This window comes from Alternaria arbusti, assembly GCF_024043155.1.
Source record: "Alternaria arbusti strain BMP 1465 chromosome Unknown scaffold_12, whole genome shotgun sequence".
NCBI lineage: Eukaryota > Fungi > Ascomycota > Dothideomycetes > Pleosporales > Pleosporaceae > Alternaria > Alternaria arbusti.
The window spans coordinates 276,949-296,552 of record NW_026249952.1 but is presented as its reverse complement, the minus strand read 5'-3'; the positions used below and the strand labels follow the sequence as shown (position 1 = coordinate 296,552).

Genomic DNA, 19,604 nt, shown 5'->3' with positions numbered 1-19,604 from the left:
GCAGGTGCTAACGACGGAGCTCATCGTACGCTAGCGCCAAGCAGTAAACGTCATCGCTCTTTTGCCGGCCCGTCCGAACTCAACCCTCATCCGTCTCCCAGTGCATCTTCAACACTTCAACAGTAGTGCGACAGTCCATGCTATGCTCGTCATGTCTGATTGAATGTCACTGAGACTCTCCACGGAATATCATACAGCAGTATTCTGCACCTCAAACAACAGCTATGTAGAGGACGAGAAAGGCCGCTCCGCCCGGGATCCATCAGCGACAGATTGAGCATGTTTCTTCGGCACCCTGAAAAATGCACACAACGCGCGCCCCTAAGCTTCAACTGAACAGTATATACACTAGCCATCTCGCGACGAGATGCTGACTGACGAAGCCTCTGGAGATCCTATCGGTTATGCAGGACAGTAGCAATGCAAGCCATATGGCGAGGCATCACATCGCAGACACCCCAACACGTAACCCGGAGTCCCGGACCTGTCGCGCCACGTTCGCGGAAGTCTCTGTCGAAATCGCCATCAACACGACATTTTTCAGGCTGAGCGCGTTACGCTTTCAACAATGATACCGCACGAACCAGATTAGACAGTGTCGCATTGTGCTGTTCACAATGGGTCAGCTGCTCACGCAGAACGTCTGAATCCGCACCTTTCGACTCTGGCCGCTCTGAACATCGCCCCTCAGAAGCCTACAGAAAGTAGAAACAGCGAGCAATCGGATCTGCAATGGTAGAGACCGCGTGTCCTTAATGGCACAGACTGGACCCTGGCGACAAGTGAAGGGGAGAAGCTCGGTCCAGCCAGCTCACAGTGACCGTCGGACCCTACTATGTCATTTCGGCTGCCACAGATCTCTTAACTACGACCCTTTCTTCGCTGTTTTCTTTATTCACCTCCGGTACAAATATACAGCTTTTCTCTAACGATGTGGACTTGAACAACTTTAGGCGCCTATTCTCGAACGAGTGCGTTTCGCATACTTTTTGGGTCGCTAGAGCTCTCTAGGCGAACCATCAACTGTCGCCCTCAGACCGCTGGCCGCAATCGAACCCTCACGAAGAACTACGATTTACTTACTGGCCGGAGCCAGGATTACTGCCGGTGCACACAACTCTCAATCGCGTCGACATGGCTTCGCAGTTTTCGACACTAGCTTCAATGCGGCAACCATGCGAGCACAACTATACTTATGCACCGAATCTAATCCCCGACTCAGCACTTTCAGTCTGCGCAGTCTGCATCACAGAGGCTCGCATTGGTGAAGTAAAGTTCGCGACATTTGCGTTAGCTCGCCGCGGTGGTATCTTCGAATCCTCAAAAGCAGGGCCAGAGCTACGTACGAATGGTATCGATGATCTAGGCTGGATGTCACACAAGGATTGCACCGGTCGGTGGAAGAGGGCAAAACTCGATTGTTGGAGACTTGTTGCGACCCTGGAGAATCTACGAGATGAACACTTCGACATGGCTGAGGAGTGGGGAGTCGACGAGGCACTATATCTCTGGGAACTAGCAAGAGACGAATGTTGGAAGGTGCCTGGCTGTCAATATTTAGAATACCCCGGTTCGAAAGAGGTGAAATTGACATCACGATCGCCGGTGATAGAGACTGTCTCGGAGCCTACGCCCCAGGAAGAAGAAGATTCTGATGGTAGTTGGGAAAAGGTCAAGCGCAGGTGGAAGAGGAGGTCTCAACAGATCTCATTTTCAGACGACAACGAACCGCTAGATGTCGATCAGATGAATCTAAAAGAGATGGAAGGAGTCAACAATAGGCTAGCAGATGCAAGGTCGACACCCAGGAACCGCTTCGACAAGATCGTCAAAACCAGTAGAAGCGCCACCACAGTAGCTGTCGCACAAGCCGTGAGCAGGTCTAAAGGCTTACTCCAAGGGGACACAAAACAAGTAAGGATATCTCTTTCGCTGCCTCTAGTCAACTTAGCGGCTGATTTTCTACAACAGTCCGCTTCTCCCCCTCGCAAATCAGTCAGTATCGACGCGCAAGCCACCATCCTCCCTTGCGATTACACTCCAGCTACGACGATGTCACACCATGAGCACACCGTCATAGAGCGGAGCCGCACGCGCCCCACTTACAGTCGAAGCTCCCGTTTCTACACGCCATCATGTTGGGCGAGTCCAGAGGGCTACGAGAAAGATGACACCAGTCTTTCCAAGAGCTCTTGGGCGACTGTTGACCAGCTCCAGAGGGAGTTTGCGGGTCTGGAAGTAGACTCCGAGAAAAAAGAAGAGGTGCTTACTGAAAGAGCTGAGGAAGCTGCTGCCGAGCAAGACAACAAGGCTAACTTGAGGAAAGTAAAAGACAAGGCCTTTCGCGCACGGCGACCGCCATGGCAAGGAGAGAGGCTCTTTCATGATAGCTGGCAGGGTGCTGAGCTTCTTCACATGAGAGACTACTTCAAGAAGGCGCTCGCAGAGGATGCAAACTTGTCATCGCTGAGTCAATCGCACCGCAAGGCATTGACGAGGGGTCTTCATGACTGCGGTAGTGCTTTGATGCGCGAGGAGAAGCAGAAGGAGAAGAAATGGGTGGATGCGGAGAGTGAACGATAGGCGGTACGAGGTATTGTTTGCGGTATCTGTGAAGGAGAGGAGAAAAGGATGGAAATAGGCGCGCATGTATGCAACCAAACGTTGAGAATAGCTATACATTCCTCGATCCGCTGTCGTGAAGTATAATTATGGGTACATGTCGCTGTCCCTTCAACATGACAGACTACGCTGTCCCTTCAACATGACAGACTACGCTGTCCCTACCTTTTGTCACACTTTCTGACCCGTCAAGTGCAAGTTCAATCACCGCTTGAGGATACAAAGTCTCCGCAGCTGCATGCATTTGCATTCTCACCAACAACGATACACAGCATACAGAAAAGCCATATCGCACGCTCAACACAAGCATCTACATTAGCAAAAGCAACACTTATTCGTTCAACTATCTACATATTATTGTCCCACGTCGCCTCTCACTACCATCCTCAAGAGTTACCTACAAGCACGTACGCCAAACAAACCATGCCCGACAACCCCTATCCCCAACGAGGCGAACATCGGTTGTGGTCGCAATACGGCAGTACCCCCCGGCATGAGCTTCCCAATAACGGCCGTCTTCTCGCACCCATCAGACAGCCCGATGCACATGGCAAAGTTACTCTTCCAGGCACCCAAACTAGATGGTTCAATGATATGGGCCATGCTAGCGGCGTAAATCGGGATACAGATCACTGGCATGGAGGAGGTCAGTGGGATAAGTACAAGTCGCCAAACATGGGTGCCGGTGGATGGGGATGGGGACCTAGGTAGAGAGTGGGATGCAATAGCGTTGTACTCGGTCGAGAGCTGGTAAGCAGCTTAGTCGAAGAAATCTACCCGCTACTGATGTACTCATTACGTGACTCAATATAGGTATTGAGATACCTGTGAGACAGACGTGGGGATCCAGACCGAAGGAGAGAGTTACAAGATACCTCTGTATCCGCCAGCAGAACTCACGACTGAGACAACTCGACGACATTCCATTTTATCCAAAGAGCAGACAAGGAGGTTTCGTAGTCCGACACTAGGGTTGCTTTGCGCCGATGTTCTCTGATACCAGCATGGCGAGCTCTCATCTCTTCCTGATTTTGTATCAATCCTCGTCTTCATTCATCGTCGATAGCGAAGTTACGGAGACCCAACCCGTGTGTAGTTCAATCGTCAAGATCAAAGACGATGAAATCTAGAGTACCTGGAACAGTGTACCGCATAATAGTCTTGAGAACCGTCCATGGTAACTGCTTCAATCTGGATGACTTTTGTTCACGTGTAGGACCCCAGACTAAGCGACCGTCGTTACTGCTGCGTACAAAGTCCCTTGAAGAGACTCCGACCTCATACGCGTTCTTATCCTCATGATAATGCAAAATATCGGCTGGCGAAGCAAAGTTGACTATTCCGTACTGGTCGTCTCCATCAACCCAGATGGAGCGAATCAAACGACCAAAGCCAGCGTAGCGTCTAAGACCGAGCTCATCTTTGGTACTGAGATCGGCGATTATCTCACCAACGATACTTGCCGAGGTTGACTCCAAGAATGATAATCCCAAATAGGGCTCATGTACTCTCTTATCGATTTCGATTCCTGATCTTGTATACTCGACGCGAGATTCCAGGCCAGGACGTAGCCATAAAGCTTTAAGGATTGGTGCGCAGTTTGTCCTGCCAGCTATGTCACACTCATCCGGACAGAGTGCGCTAGTGTCGATGACAAGTCGAGTCAAGAGCTTGTATTGGGAGCCAATACTCTGAAGCCATCTCACAGCGGTGCGTAATTGGCGGAAGCTTCCGTTATGGCGATGTGGAGCCACCGTAATGCGAATCTTTTGACGCCCGTAAAGTATACTTGCGGCTTCGTGGTAGACTTGTCGACAAGTGCGCAGTAGTGACATGGGAAGACGAACATCTCGGACAGCGAACGCATGCTCTTGAATCCGTTCAACATCAGCGGAATCTTCTTCGGAATCTAAATCGTCGAATTCTTCTTCCCAGACGGGCTGCCTTGTGTACTCATACGCGTCGATGATAACAAGCTCATCGTGCAACACAAATGCGTATTCGTAGATTGCGTTGCGAATCTCCGGCGGAAGTATAGTGAGGAAAGACGGGGTGCTCGAGTCCTGTGGTACCGATGGGCCTTTCCGAATCGGTGCGGCGATACGCATGACCGCGCGAGTGGTAGGAATGTAGGAAGGCCTCGCAGTGTTAGTTCGAGAGTGATGTGTCGCAGCGGCAGCGAGCTGCGAACCCACCAGTTACTAGGTTGTTGGTATCGATTGTCCAATTCGGGATGTGGGAGCGGTTCGTCGTAATTGGGGTGGAGAGAACAAGGAAGCTCGACGAGAGCGGGCGTGGATTAGGTGGTAGAGAGGACCGTGCGTACAGACAGACGTGCATGGGAAAAGCGATAGCTCCTATCGTGGCCCCCGAATGAAGACGGTTACGTATTAATAAAGAAAGCACTCACACTCCCAAGGTCGCGTCGGTAAGAATGGGTTATTATTCGTATATAGTATCAAAGTCGTAAACTTGGCAATAGGCGTCATGAGAGCAGTAGAGATAGTAAGAAGGTATACACAGAAGCGAATATGCAGGATCCGTAATCTACAACATGCGATGAAACTATGCTGGGACCGAATGATACGCGCACTGAAGAGAGCGTTGGGGGTATATGGCGGAAATAGAAGAAAAGTGCCCATCCAAATAACACCCATGATCTGAAAAAGCGTCCAAGATCCGAAACGAAAAAGGTCCATGCGTTAAGTGCGTTAGGCGTTGATTATGAGGTTGCGCTGACTGGTATCTTCAGGATAGGCCCCGAAGACGAAGCGATAGAGCTCGCGCAGCCACTTGAATGACTCGCTGCGGCCCAGCCATTGCACCGATCGTCCAATCTCAAGTGCCGTCAGCCTGCGGAGTGGTTGAGTGTGAACGCTTCGTAGTGTCGGGTCTGCAAGAACAAGTTTTCGGTAGCTCTCGAACAATTGACTTTGCCACGTCTCGGCGCCGAAGCTGTTGGACGGTAAGGCACGAATAAAGTCTGGGAGGGGGATCTGGCGGTTGTAGCCTGTGTTGATGGCTGCCTTGATGATCAGCCCTTTCAGGCGGACCAGGTTGGCATCCTCTCGACCAGCGGTGGCGGTAGAGGAAGTGTGTTGTGAGGCGTCAGAGTATGTGGAAAGGTTGGAGGAAGCGGATGACCAACGATCATGAGTCCGCGTCATGCCAGCTTCTGGGCCGAGAACAAGTATGTTTGGCACGTTGGGCTCATCTGCGGGCGAGAACTCTTCGCGGTCATCGAAGATGGTTGTTGGTGTCTCTGGCTGCATTGGCGTCGCATTTCTCGATTGAATGGCTGAATGGTACGACTCATTGACACTGGAGGATCGCCCAGACCGTTCCGAATACGCAGTCTGGGAGCGATGTGTCATGGAACTGCGACCGACCGAGAAGGCATACTGAGTGGGTCGTGGAGTGCCGCGATCAGGCCGCACTTGTGTCCAGCCTTCACGGAACAAGTCACACAACTCCCAACACGCCTGAATTGCCGAGCCCAGCAGTTCCTCGTCGGCTGGCTTGCCATCCCGGCTGTTTTGGCGGAGACTAAAAAGCATTTCTGCCAGCGACCAGCATGCGTGGAGTAGTGAATCGGTCTCCTCTGGAAGAGAAGTACGCTGCTTCATCAAGCGATGGCATAATGTCAGGTAGAAATCCAGAGTGCGTTCACGGAATGTCTCGGGTAGCGTGCGATCATGTGCGTTGTAGAGATGGTTGTTCAGCTCAAAGCTGACTCTGAGCACCGAATCAGAAGCCTCATCGCCGCGTTGACGCACGTCGAATAGTGCCTGACAAAAGTCGCGGCAAAGCTCCAGTGTTGGTCGAATTTGCGTGGAGGGGTTCTCCTCTCTACTTTCGTAGAGCTTCTGGCAAAGTCGCCAACACGTTCTCCAGGCATGTTCTTGCATATCAGGACTTCCACCGGAGTAGTGGAACATGCGTGTTCTGTGGTGTTGGCTCAACTTGGCCAGCGAGTTGCAGAGTGTCCAGCATTCGTCCAGTGCGCTTCGCAGGGCCGCCACTTCCTTCTCTGACTCTTGAATGCCGTGGATCGCCTGACCCATCGTTTGAGTGCCGATGGACATGGACTCGCCGTCTTGCGATTGTGATGACTGGCTGTCATCCTGTTCGATGACGGAGCTTGCAGAAGAATCAGTGGTAGCATGGTCGTCGTACTCGGCGATATCTGTGCATGTTAGCGCGTGTGCCTCCCGATATGCACGGAAACGTACCCGCGAGATTCACGCTTTTACGAACGCTGCGCCGCCTCAAGTCCTCCTCGAAATCCTGTCTTGTCTGGGCACGCGGCGTACTGCGGTCGGTAACTGAGTTGGACACGGCGGTATCAATGGGCGTAGTGTAGGCAGAAGATGTGTGCTTGTCCTCGACATCCGGAAGCATGTTGGCTTCAGGCGTTGACGGCGATACGACAGCGGTGTTATCTGACGTGTTTGCGCTCGACGACCCGCCAGACGTCATCCGGTTCTGGTTCTGGTTCCCACGTCAGCCATGTAGTGCAACCATAACAGAAGGGCACTCACGAATTGCTTGAAGGTGTCGGGCGCATGGATAACAGACGGCGGGGCATCGTCCGAGTCAGCCCTGCGCACGGCGGTGTTGAGCTTATGGGTATGGGGCTGTCACAGGTTAGATGACTGCAGGCAGGTGCGGTGGAGGGTTGGCATGATACCTTTGCGGGCCCGTCCTGGCTCGCCGGGCTCACAATGTCGTCAGTGCCCGGCGATCTGATATCGCTCATGCCATCTTCGCTTGCACTTGGGTGATTGACTTGGGCATCGTCTTCGATCTGTAGTGGGGTCAGCCCCGCGCGTTCGTATATCCACCCACGACGCGACGTACCTCAGTGTGATCGGTATGGCTTGTGCCGTTGCTGTCGACGGGCGAGGGGTCGACGGTCGCCGGATACGGGCTGGGCGGTGGTTGCAGGTGGTCGGACGTGTGCCCTGAGGATCTTGGGGAGTCCATGTTAGCGGGCAGTCGCCAATGCTCTCGCAGCGAGGGCGTCGCACCTATTTGAGAAGACGTGGGCGAAGGTGCCCGGTGAGCTGGGCGAGTCCGTGTAGGGGCTGAATGCCGACATGGACTTCAGGCCACTCGGTGACGGCATGAGCTGCGTCGCGGTTGCCATGCCTCGCGCTGCTCTTGAGGAAGGCACAACAGAGGCTGCGCCAGGACTGCGCCGGATCTACGCTGCGGTGGGAAGGAACAATCGCGCGTGGTCTCGCGATGGGCTGCCTATCACTCAGACGACGGGGTTGGCGAGGCTGAGCGGCGGGTCACGAATCAGAAGGGAAGGCGCGAAAAGGGTGGGCGGCGGGCGAGCGCTTGCGTCTAAGGAAAGAAGGACGGGACGAGGCTTATCAGAGCAGGCCAGCTGCCGGGAAGAGGCTCAAGGTGCTTGGTGCAGAGAGGTGTCGTTGTTTGTTTCAACACTGCGACTCTGCCTCGGTGGAGACTCTCAGCGCAGACAGGCGGCAGGCGGCGTCAATCGTCTACCTAGCAGCAGCAGCGAACTGCTCGCCCGCCCGTGCACTACGCCCGCTTACAACACCTGTCCGTTCACCACCACCGCTGGGCGCCGCAGACGAATCGCCGCCCTGGGTGCTGCTAAGCTTCAGGGATGCACTGCAGCTTAAGCGCCCAAACCCACGCTAGATGGCGGGCATGGTCAGCGATCCCGCGCCGTGCGTGCCAGAGACACGACACTGGATCCTCTAGAACAGCCATCGCTACCAGCCTGGCTCCCTCTTCCGTCTGCTGGTGCGAACCCCTCCGATCCATTGTCCTACCTGATGCCGTCCCGCGGAAAGCAAACGGCTGCGCGGCCCTCCAAGGTGTAGGTAAGCAGCCCCTTGGCATCATCTATTCACCCAGCATTAGTTCCTCGCATGGCGAACGTTGCTGCAGACGACTAGGGCCAGGCCTCCTTGAGACGCTAATGCACCCTTCCTCAAAAGGCTCCATCAGGTGCTTGGAGACAGCACAAGTGTGCGGCACAGTCACGGTGCCCTCCTACCGTTTGCTCTGTCTCCAGTCTGGCCCCATCGACATCGACGTGGCGGCCTTGCATCAAATGAAGGCCTGCGTGGTGTGATGACTTCCTGCTCGCAACGGTCCGTCGACACATGGCATCCCAAGAGCCTCTTCTTGCTAAATTTGTAGGATCGTCATCGGTATCGCTCTTCCACTAGTTCATCTCCAGATTCCCCAAGCGTATCAGCGTCCCCGGCTACCATGGGCTCGGATGCTTAGATTGGCCAATCGAATCCCCAACTTTTCGACTGGGACACGAAAGCATACAATTTTTTCTCCCACCAACCTACCACAGCTCACGCCGCGCGTATCTTCGATAATTCCATTAGTCTGGCCTACAAGCAGCTACCTGGTCCATGTCCACCTTGACAATCGCACCAGCTGCCCTTCTTCGTGCGACCTGCGCCGCTTCCGCGTTTGACATTAGCCGCGCCCAAGGCGGCTTGCTAATAAGCGCCGTGGAGCACAGGACATTCTTTCGGCCTTTGTCTAACCGACAGGTACTATCTCTTAGATGACTGACAGGAGGCTGCAGCTACGGCCTGCATAACTCATGCACACAGGTCTGTAGCCGATCGGAACGTGCCTTTCGACGCCAACTACGCAAAATGCTGAGTATATCGGCGACGTTGGAACCAACACAGTTTCATGCGCAGGGCACGCTACAATAGTCGATGAGCAATGGCATGGCTTTGAAGAAGGTGTCTAACATACTCGGTGCCCCACTCTGCGTCGATAGCTTTTGTGTATACACCCAACCGAAGCGACCCCGCTCTCACGTTATCGGCGCTTACTCTCATCGTTTCTTTGGCAAACCTCCCCACCACCAACGACATCTAGACTTATTCGGATAATGGCATTCAGATAGTCCGGTGCATCCGGAGTCATGATACTGGGTGGCCTGAAAGCGATCCCTACTAGCGACTGCCACGCGATATCCCAGGATGCTGGTACGATGGCTACCCGAAAAGCGGGCGTTCATTCCTGGATATCGTGCTGGAAGAAGAATTCCTATGCCAAGTCCACCAACAATGGCAATTATGCGCATGTCTCAATCCACAACTGCTCGGATAAGGGCCGGTACATTGGCCTTTGAAGTGTTGTGCATCCCACCAACAGCTGGATTGCCTGGTACGAAGCAGCTCATTGTTTCCCCGGTTGTACCCAAGACTAAAGGGCTCTTTAGGTTTGCTATTGTAGATGCACAAGACACAATAGTAGGATCAGCCGAGCGCCCTTTCTTGTCCTGGGCGTCGTTCGAAAAAGCAACCCTTCGTAGTGTCCGTTTCCTCAATACTAAACCAGACCGTTGTTGGCTTCTTAGGCCAACATGGGCGTCCTCACCGCTCAAAAGGTAACGCAAATCGCGATGAAAGAATTCGAAGCCACCATTCTACCCGTGACGCTATCCACAGCATGAAATCTCCGAGGGGCTTAGCTTTTGGAATACTCCCTCCCGTGCCGGGCGCTTCTGCAACCCATGAGGTGCTTTGCGGCGCACGTCAGCCCTAAACGAGCATGCCAACGCCTCAGAGTCAAACACACGATTTGTCACAGTCTGCCTTGGGCAAACAAAATGAATCTGTGCGACTGACGCTGTGCGGCAACAAGGAGGCTCAATGTTGCACCACATCTTGGACAACATGATTGCACGCCTCTGACCATCACCAACGAGTGTACACACAACAAGTCTCGCCTGATGGTGCCAGATGTCGTAGTAAGCCCCGATCAACATTCGCTTATGCGATTGCAACGCAGATGCTCTCCCATACGAGTGTACGCTACATACAACAATAGGGAAAACATACCTGCCGCTACACAAATTCGTTGGGTGTACTCCTAGCTACAACAAACGCGACAGCATATTGATAAAACCCGTGGTGTGATAATATCTCTCGCTACATGATCTGAATCAACGACTGGGTCTACTGCATGTGCGTCGGAGTTACATCCAACGACTCCAAACTTCACACAAAGAGACGTACCGTCTTTCTGCCACCTTTCTTTGCCAGACGCATGGTAATGCAAACCATGTACCATCAGCAAGACCGGTCTTTGACTGATTGCGACGTCGGCAGTGTACGCTCGTCTAATGTATATGATCTGGCACAAGTCTTCTCGAGCTAGCCGTCTACACTCTTGATAATGGGTGAAGGGGAAGCGAGATGTCAGCCAATGAGGTGATGTTACCAGCCGCTCGGCTCAGACACCTCTTGTCGAGATCTTGCATCTTCCACCATTCTTCAAGCCACAACTTTCGCGCAAAGTCATCAGATTTACAACCGATGCTCTCTACGCCTGGTATACATTGCTGCGATACTTGTTGACCACTTAGGGCCATGGACTGCTATCGATAACCATACTTTCCATCTCAGCCCGATGGGCCGCAGCCTGTCGATCCTTTCGCTTCTACGATGCACAATTCAATTTGATACGCAACGCATTTAGAAGGTCCGACGTTCGTGGCGTTTTCATGGCCTCATTTGGGCGCTCGTTGCGGGGCGAGCTTTCACCGGTATCGTATTCGGACGATACTTTCAGCCTCTTCAGCTGAAAGCCTCGGCAGACCAGTCACCTTGTAGCCTAGAGGTAATCGCGCTCACAGCAAAGAACGTGAGCTGTCTTCCGCAGTAAAGAATTCTCTCTTTCACAATCGAGTCTCTTACCAGTCGCTCTCATAATACTCGAGTCACCAAGGTGACTTCCCGCACGAGTCATGCCTCTCGTTCGGCCCCCACCCCTTCCACCTCGACCATCCTCAGAATCAGCAACCCCGCAGACTAAACAACCCCCAGCCCTTGGATTATGCAAACGATCAAACTTCACGCAAGGTCATAATGACTGGCTGCAAATCAAATCGCCAAGGGCCATCCCCAACTTCGACATTTGTCCGGATTGCTACAACACATCCTTCCGCAACACTCGCTATGGATCCTTCATATCTGCCGGTCCCGCCAAACCAGCTAAGATGTCTGTTGTCTGCGATTTCTCGTTCCTGTGGGTGAGACTAGCTTATATGTGGTTGTTCCAAATGGGACAACCTGATTTGAGCTTACTGGGCGAAATCAGTAGCATTGATCCTGACAGGGATGGCATCTGCCCGAACTTCAACATGGAGGATCCAGTGGTCAAGAATGGAGGAAGGCCAGAAGTCATTAGGACGTGGTACTGTCTGCAAGATCCAAAGACTGGGTCGCTGATCGAAGAGATGACAGCCTGTTCATTCTGCGTGGCGCACATAAACGTCCTCTTTCCCTGCCTGAAGCGCATATTTGCACCGATTGCAAACGGGCAAAGGCTTCTCGCTACCTGCGATCTAATGACGCAGGGAAATGGCCAACAGCGGTGTATTGAGATTGTTGATCAGATGGCCGCCGTTGCGCAAAGTACTCTTGAAACGAAGACACGAGACATCACACCACTGATCGATTTCGTCAAGAAATGGGGTCCAATTCCTGCCTGTCAACAAGGGACATTGGTCTCAGGCCAAAAGCAGTACAGTTTCCCTTCTACGGTTCCGGAGTTCACCGCCTGCGAAGAGTGCTACCTCAGACATATCGAACCTCTCTACTCTCAGTCACCCCAACCAGCAATCCTTGCGCAGCTTGAGGAGCAGGAGGCAAAATCCGGAGGCTTCCTGTGCGATCTATTTTCACCACGTCTCCAGTCCTACTTCACAGACGCAAGTCGTACAAACGACATCTCCACCTTCCGCCAAAAGCTCATGGCACGAAACAACAAGATGCAGGAAATTGAGATTCAGCTTCGGCGTATGAAGCAGGAAATTCAGCAGTTGAAAGCGCAGGAGAGAATGCACAGGAATCAGACGATTGTTGCGCAGTCGCAGGCCAGAATCAGAAGTACACAATGGGCTGTCAGTGGCTGGAGTGCACCGCCGGTGAGTACTAAATCGGCTGGCATGTCGCCGTGAGAGGCAACGATGGTGACTAACATCTATGCAGATTGATTGGGGCATAACAAACGTGGAGATGGCGAAAGCAAATGAAAAGGCGATGCAAGCGGCCATCCTCAAGGACAGCATGACGGACTTGGAAAACGAATGGATTAGATATTGGAAGTGAACAGGCATTTTGAGATAGCTTGTACACTAAGATACCGCAGGTACCTTTCATGGTTATCCTCGCTACCAGCCTACATACTAAGCATTCTCTCCATCCTCAACGCGCCTAACCGCAAACTCCCTCCTACAATTTGGACACAGCAGACTCCCCAACATAGCCTCAATAAGACAATCCCTTCCAAACCGCTTCCCACAGCACCCCACCTGTTTGATAACCCCACAACACCCATCCTCCCCCGCACCAAAAGCACCCCAACAAAATGGACAACGGACATCGTCTCGTATCGCCGTCTCGACCTCAACAGTAGCCAGAGAATCCACAAAAGCAGGGGCATACACCTCAGGCGTCTCCCAGATCTGCGGTGGTTCGTCCACATTCGCATTGCCAAACTCTAGATACGACGCAACCAGCCCCTGGATGCTCTTTGTGAGCTGATATGTCTCCATGCCTTCCTTGAAAGCTTGCAGCGTCATGACGGCATCGTCGTGCATCCCGGTTTCCCGCGAATACCGCAGTATCGCCCGAAGCAACCCTACTTCCTCCAAAGTATAAGACAGTATGACCCCATCGGCCAGCGGAGGCGGGAACTGGTCTTCTGAATAGAAACCGATGTAGGGAGCGATGTAGCTAACATACGCCACTGATTTCTCGACGAGTTCCTCGGCATGGGTGAACAGCGTCATGTTTGTCATGGTTTCGGAGAGCCAGACTTGGGATTTGGATTGCTGGAGTGTGGTTTCGATGTAGGTTTGCGTGATGCTGGTGGCGGAGATGAAGTCGGAGAGGGTGAAGGTTAGAGGGGAGGTGGGGTCTGTGTCGTCGGATGGCCATGCGCCTGGCATGGATGGGAGGGTTTCGTAGCTCATTATGTTGGTTGGATTGGATTGCTTGAGTTGTTTTTTTGTTGGATCCAAACGGTCTGGAAATGTAAGGAAAGGCTTATGTACGTGAAGTGCCAATCCGACTCCAGAGTGAAAGGTGAGGCAGAAGAGCTCGATGGGTATGTGAAGTTATGCGACTCGTCTTATCGACGGATAGTTCGGCCGCTGAGATGATCAGATGATTCAACTGAATTATCTACGCATTGTGCAGAGACATGGGAAGTCACCAGAAGTAGCAAAGTCAACGAAAGTTCATATGTTGTAATGTTTCCATTTTATTCAAGATCGAACGCCTTCCCAAGCCCCCAAATGTCCCAATCCCAAGCGCATCAAGGCGCGGTGAATGTACAAATACAAAAACTCCCTCGAAAGACAACAGACCGAGTCCGTCTTTTCCCAATGTTCGTAAATATCATGAACCTCGTTGTCCATAGGACGCTCGAAAAGCCAGTTCTTTAATTTCAACGCCTTGCAATGCTTCCGAGACGCCTCGCTTGCTGAATGGACAAAAAAGCCATGATGAGACCCAGTTGTACGCTTGACAGATGTTCCGAGGGTAGATGTGGAGATTCCTTTTCCTGTGAATGAGGAAGAGGATCGCGTCACATACCCAAATACGAGATGTGATTACTTACCAACTTACCGTTGCGCGTAGAGTCGGATGAATGATACCAGCTCCATTGCGCAAGCCGGTAGTTGATGTCCGTGCTAGACACTTGTGATCCTTGTCGAGCATACTGCTCCTTCTGAACCCGTATCCTCTTGATGTGGGCTCCATTGACGATTGCAGACTTAGCGGATAGTCATCTGCTTAGTCGCGCTGGGCTTCATGGAAGCAGAGCCGGCGGCGGCAACGGAAGGCTGACCGGGCTTCTTCTCGAAGATCTTCCAGAACTTGAGAGACTCGTCGGCAGCAGCGGTGGCGAGCATCTGACCATCAGGGCTGAGGCAGCTGTGGAGAACACGAGACTCGTGAGCGGGGACCTCCATGTTCTTGACACCGGAGGGGTAGCTCCAGATGCTCAGGCTGTTGTCGGGGAAGCCACCAGTGCTGACAATCTCCTTGTAGTGGGTGCTCCAGCGAAGGCTGGTGACTTGGGAGTCGGTGGGGATGTGGTTGATGCGGGCACCAGTGGTGGTGTTCCAGAAGTAGATTTGACGGTCGTTGGAACCACCGCCGGTGGCAAGCAGGTTGGATTGCCATGGGCACCATGAGACGGCCTTGACGGCAGCGCGGTGGTTGGTCTTGGTGAACTTGGGAGCAGCGAGCGCGCGCGCATCCCAGATGTTGACCATGTTGTCGTTGGCACCAGTGGCAAGCTGGGCACCGTCGGCACGCCACTCAAGACCGCAGACCTCTCCAGTGTGCGAGACAAGCTCAGCGATCTTGTGCTGAGCGACGCGGACGTCGTGGTTGTAGACAAGGCCGGAACGAGCACCGGTGGAGAGGATGTGTTTGTTCCATCCCATAACACCAACGCGAGTCTCGTGACCGAACATGCTACGCAGCTTGGTCTGCTCCTCAACGTCCCAGATCTGGACCTCACCCGTGCCGAGACCGACACCAACGTAGGCACCGTCGCCGGACCACTTGACGGAAGAGATGTAGGTATCGGCGGGGCACTCGAGGAGAGAAGCGACCGACCCGGAGTCAGCTGACCAGACGTAGACTGAGCGCTCAAGACCGATAGCGACCTGGTTGCCGGAAGACCAGTCGAGAAGGTTGAGGTAGTAGTCATCGACAAGACCGGGAGCATCAAGGACGCGCTCGGGTGCTGACGGGATGCGACGGCGGCTCTGTGCGTTGACGCTGCTGCTGGGCTTAAGAGGACGGTTGTACTGGGAGCGAAGGTCGATGGGCTTGGACGACTCAGGCGGCGCAGGCTTGAAAGCAAGAATGCGAGTGTTTGTGTTGATGCCACATGCCGAGGCTAGTGTGGACTGGTATGCAGCCTGGCTAGGAGCTGGCTTGGAGCGCGACCGGCTCTCTTCCTCGTCGTCCTCAAGGCTCAGGCCCTCGAGGGACAGTGTGACATCCTCCTCTGAACCACGGCCACCGAGATCGAAAGCACTTGCGGCGTTGGCAAGCACGGTCGAGCCCTCCTTCTTGGAGCTGGACTTGGGGCGCTGTTCGGCGTCGAGCTTGCTGGCACCGACGCTGCGGATGGCCTCACTTGCTGTCCGGTTGGGGATGAAGCGGTCGGCGGCGTTGTAGGCAATGCGCGTCTTGGTAGGGCGAGCACGGATGGCAGCCGCCTCCTTCTTCTCCTTCTTGGCCTTGGTGGCAGCAGTGGTGCCGGAGCCAGTGAGGGCCCATTCTGAGACACCGAGTTCTAACCGGCGGGGAGTGTGTGTGTGGGAGCGAGCAATGTTGGACTTGGGGGAGTCGCGCGTCGTCTTGGTGACGGAGCGCTGGATGCGCGACTTGAAGTCGTTGCCATGGATTGACTCGTGTGCCTGCACATCGGGAGTCTGGGTGCGCGGGGTGCGGGGAGAGGGCGTCAGTGGCATCCGACCGCCGGCGGTGCGGGTGTTGAAGACGGCAGAGCGCTTCTTGACCGGAGTCACGCAGACTGCGGTGCTTGCCATGACTGCTAGCTAGTCTCCTACTGGACTAGGGTTAGTTAGATTCTTAGTACACAGGACGTGGTGGCATACAGTATGTGGGTTGGGTTCTGCTATATGGTGTAAGGATTAGTATTAGACAATGCTGTAATCGATGCTGTGAAGTATTGATTCGAAAGTAATTGAGTGATTCGCGCTCTGGAGAAGAAGATGCAGGGCAGTGCGGATGGTAGAGTGCGTGGTAGTGGATATGTAGAGTGGCAGGTATGGGGGCGTTTAAGTATCCTTTGTTTACGCTTGCGTTGACCAGGTAACGAGGACGGGACCCTGCGCGAGGCTGGCCGGACGACCAGGACGCATGACATCACATGACGGTGCTCGACCCTCGCCGGCATCGTAGTCTATCCGGTATGTGAAGCCGCATGCATCGTCGTCGCGTCGATGCCGCCGCCTGCATGACCTTGCTTTTACCGCTGCGTCCATGATGGCAATGGCGTTATAGCGTCTGCTCTCGTGCCAGACTGCGACACAGTTCAGCAGTCTCTCAGTTAATCACCATTGCACAGCCACTCACTAATCACATATTCCAGCATCCGCCGTGGTGCATTAATCTGCTGCAGCTGTCCAGTGGCCAAGTCTCGGAGTGGCTCGCGCTGTCCGTTCGGGCACAAGGCTGAGTCGTCGTGGGTCGGCGCTTCCGCTTTCCAGGCTCGGGCGGTGAGGGGCGGCAATATGCACGGCCAGCCAACTCAACTTCCTCCGTCAAACATTCTCCCAGCCTAGACAAAGGCCACCTCTGCCCACCGGGGCTGCTACCACGAACCAGACCACGCTATTCACCGCTCACTATCCATGGCACAAACATCCGCTCGATCCGCTTTCCCGTCCAACATCCTCAACCCCGCCGTCACCTCTACACCCTCGCCCAGCCACTCCCACTCCAACACGCCGGGATCCGCCAGCTCTGCCAACAACACTTTCCTCATGTCTGCGAGCCCCGTTCGGAGCCGCAGATCAGCCGTCGAAGGCTACAAACCGAAAATGATTTCGACAATCGGCGCCAAGCCCGCCTGCCTGGTCAATGCCTCTGTCACTTATGTTGGCGATGATCAGATATACGCCTTTGGAGGCTTCGACCAGTATACCGACGAGGTGTACAACCACGTCCTCCGCCTCAACCTCGTCACCCGACAATGGAATCTGGTTGACAACTACGGAGACATTCCGGGCGTACGAATGGGTACGTGCTCACCGCTCTATTACCAATGCTACTTCCGTCGCAACTAACATGACGCTTTAGGACATACCGCATGTCTCTGGCAGGGCAGCAAACTGCTCGTCTTCGGTGGTGAGAATGAGCACCGTCAACACCTCGCCGACGTCATCGTATTCGACCTGAAGACCGCCCACTGGACGCAGCCCGAACTCCATGGCCCAATACCTCGCGGTCGCGCTCGGCATTCAGCCGTCATATACGACGATAAGCTATATATCAGCGGGGGTCAGACTGGGCATGATAGTGTACTAGACGACATCTGCTATCTCGACCTCAAGACGTGGACCTGGTCCCGGACATGGAGATTCGTTCCTCGTTACGATCACGCCAGCTGGATCTGGAACGGTCGCATCTGGATCTTTGGTGGCATCAACGACGAGATGGAGAAGAGCAACGAGATCTGGTGGCTCGATCTCCGCGGCAGCCCGGAGTTCGATCACGCCATGAAGTATGGAACAGGCGACCGGCAACTCATCTCGTCCCGACATCGCTACCCTGTACCAGCGTCTGGTCAACTTGCGACCGGAAGCAGTGGTTATACTGCAAACTCGAGCGTCCAGTCATATCATGGCATGGGTTCAAGTCGCTCACCCTACGTTGCGCCTGGCTCCATCTCATCTCTCAAATTTCACTCCAGTCCGAACCTACCATCTCAAGCGGCGGGCACGCATTTTCACATCTTTTCATCCGGTTGCATGCTCGATTTCGTCACCCCGGCAGAGTTGAGTTGCGAGACAAGTTTGTCCAGTCTAGAGCTAGATACACTGCGATGGCAGAAGCTTGCCGACGGGAAGGACCTTTACAGCCCCAACTACCGCTGGCACTACTGCACAACAAACCCCGAAGGAACACATGCCTGGCTTCTAGGCAGCCCGATCGAGTCGGCGAATGACGGGAACCACAACGGCGAGTATCTAAGTGATGTCCTCGCCATCGATCTTCGGAAGTATGGCATCCTGGGCAACGAGCTGGCCTCCGACACGCGCTCAAAGATGATGCCTTCTTCCGATGCGAATGTGTCTTCGCACCTTACCGGTATTGGTGCGGATCTTTCCCTAACTTTTGATCAACCACCCGAGAGCGGTAGCGGCGCAGACTTCATTATCACGGCCGATCCCGATGATGATGACTACGTGGATGTTGCCGTGCCAGATCCCAACGGTTCGACAACAACCGTGAGCCCAGTATCGCGGCCGATCCACGTCCACAAGCTCATTCTTCATGCGCGCTGGCCCCATTTCGCCCGTCTATGGAGTGCTCAGATGGCAGAGTTCCACTCGAAGAAGATGCACATTCCCGAACCGTACTCAGCAGTTCGGGCGTTCCTGTTTTATCTGTATACGGATAGCATTGCGCCAAACCCGCAGAATGGACCCAGCCTGAACGACGTGGCGGGCATGCTTGTCATGTCCAACATCTACGACATGCCCCGTCTTCGCCTACTTTGCGTCAACCGCTTGGGTCGGGAGCTCGACATTGAGCACGCAGCCATAATCTGGGAGCGTGCTGCTACTGCTGGAGAGGACTGGCTCAAGCAGCGAGCAGCTACATTCTGCATGCAGAACTTTGGTCGAGTCGTCCGCACAGCCGGCTACCGTAGCCTCAGTCCGGCGAGCTTGATCGAGCTCAGCTGTGAAGCTACTCCAGAAGCGCGCGTCGTTGGTGGAGAGGATCTGGATCTCCTCAGCCAAATCACCGGTCGCTCTTTCGGCGGCAGCAATCGTAAACGCAGTTTGGGTAGCGCAGGCGTCCTCACGGCAGGCGAGGACGACGGCGAGGACGAAGTGGAGGATGATGGCATGGATGTCAACTAATTCAGCGGTTGAGCTTTCCTTTTCTTGCGACTTTACTCCTTGCTCTGCTACTGCACAAGCATATTGGCGCGGCGTTGGTAATTTGACGGGTAATTGGGAGGAGTTTGGTTGGATTTGGTATATGCATTGCGTGGGCGCGCAAGGACTTTGGCGCTGGAGTTTAGCTAATGGTCCCCTTTTGATGGCACTCACGATTACATGATTGCACCCCCGTATTATACCGCTACATAGATACTACGAATTGTTCCTTCTGCCATCATGATTTGCCGTCTTCGCGATTTCTGATGTGACCATGTCTTGCTCTGGCAAA

At 53.9% G+C, this 19,604-nt stretch overlaps 6 protein-coding genes across 6 annotated transcripts; 3 read left to right on the top strand and 3 right to left on the bottom strand.

Annotated features, from left to right (window-relative positions):
• Positions 1-1,164: 1,164 nt before the first annotated feature.
• J4E86_008045 (uncharacterized protein) lies at positions 1,165-2,583 on the top strand (the record flags this gene model as incomplete). Its single annotated transcript, XM_051448560.1, has 1 exon — positions 1,165-2,583. One exon carries the CDS (start codon positions 1,165-1,167, stop codon positions 2,581-2,583), a length of 1,419 nt encoding a protein of 472 aa, XP_051300156.1.
• A 2,750-nt stretch (positions 2,584-5,333) lies between these two features.
• J4E86_008044 (uncharacterized protein) lies at positions 5,334-7,771 on the bottom strand (the record flags this gene model as incomplete). The annotated part of the gene is made up of 6 exons (XM_051448559.1): positions 5,334-6,808; positions 6,855-7,107; positions 7,164-7,259; positions 7,313-7,429; positions 7,483-7,594; positions 7,653-7,771. The coding sequence occupies 6 exons, from the start codon at positions 7,769-7,771 to the stop codon at positions 5,334-5,336; spliced, it is 2,172 nt and encodes a 723-aa protein (XP_051300155.1).
• Positions 7,772-11,788: 4,017 nt separating this feature from the next.
• J4E86_008043 (uncharacterized protein) lies at positions 11,789-12,758 on the top strand (the record flags this gene model as incomplete). The annotated part of the gene is made up of 2 exons (XM_051448558.1): positions 11,789-12,574; positions 12,639-12,758. 2 exons carry the CDS (start codon positions 11,789-11,791, stop codon positions 12,756-12,758), a joined length of 906 nt encoding a protein of 301 aa, XP_051300154.1.
• A 77-nt stretch (positions 12,759-12,835) lies between these two features.
• J4E86_008042 (uncharacterized protein) lies at positions 12,836-13,624 on the bottom strand (the record flags this gene model as incomplete). Its single annotated transcript, XM_051448557.1, has 1 exon — positions 12,836-13,624. One exon carries the CDS (start codon positions 13,622-13,624, stop codon positions 12,836-12,838), a length of 789 nt encoding a protein of 262 aa, XP_051300153.1.
• An 807-nt stretch (positions 13,625-14,431) lies between these two features.
• On the bottom strand, positions 14,432-16,228 carry SLP1 (Glycosylated integral ER membrane protein; the record flags this gene model as incomplete). The annotated part of the gene is made up of 1 exon (XM_051448556.1): positions 14,432-16,228. The coding sequence occupies one exon, from the start codon at positions 16,226-16,228 to the stop codon at positions 14,432-14,434; it is 1,797 nt and encodes a 598-aa protein (XP_051300152.1).
• An 828-nt stretch (positions 16,229-17,056) lies between these two features.
• On the top strand, positions 17,057-19,294 carry J4E86_008040 (uncharacterized protein; the record flags this gene model as incomplete). The annotated part of the gene is made up of 2 exons (XM_051448555.1): positions 17,057-17,444; positions 17,505-19,294. The coding sequence occupies 2 exons, from the start codon at positions 17,057-17,059 to the stop codon at positions 19,292-19,294; spliced, it is 2,178 nt and encodes a 725-aa protein (XP_051300151.1).
• Positions 19,295-19,604: the final 310 nt, after the last annotated feature.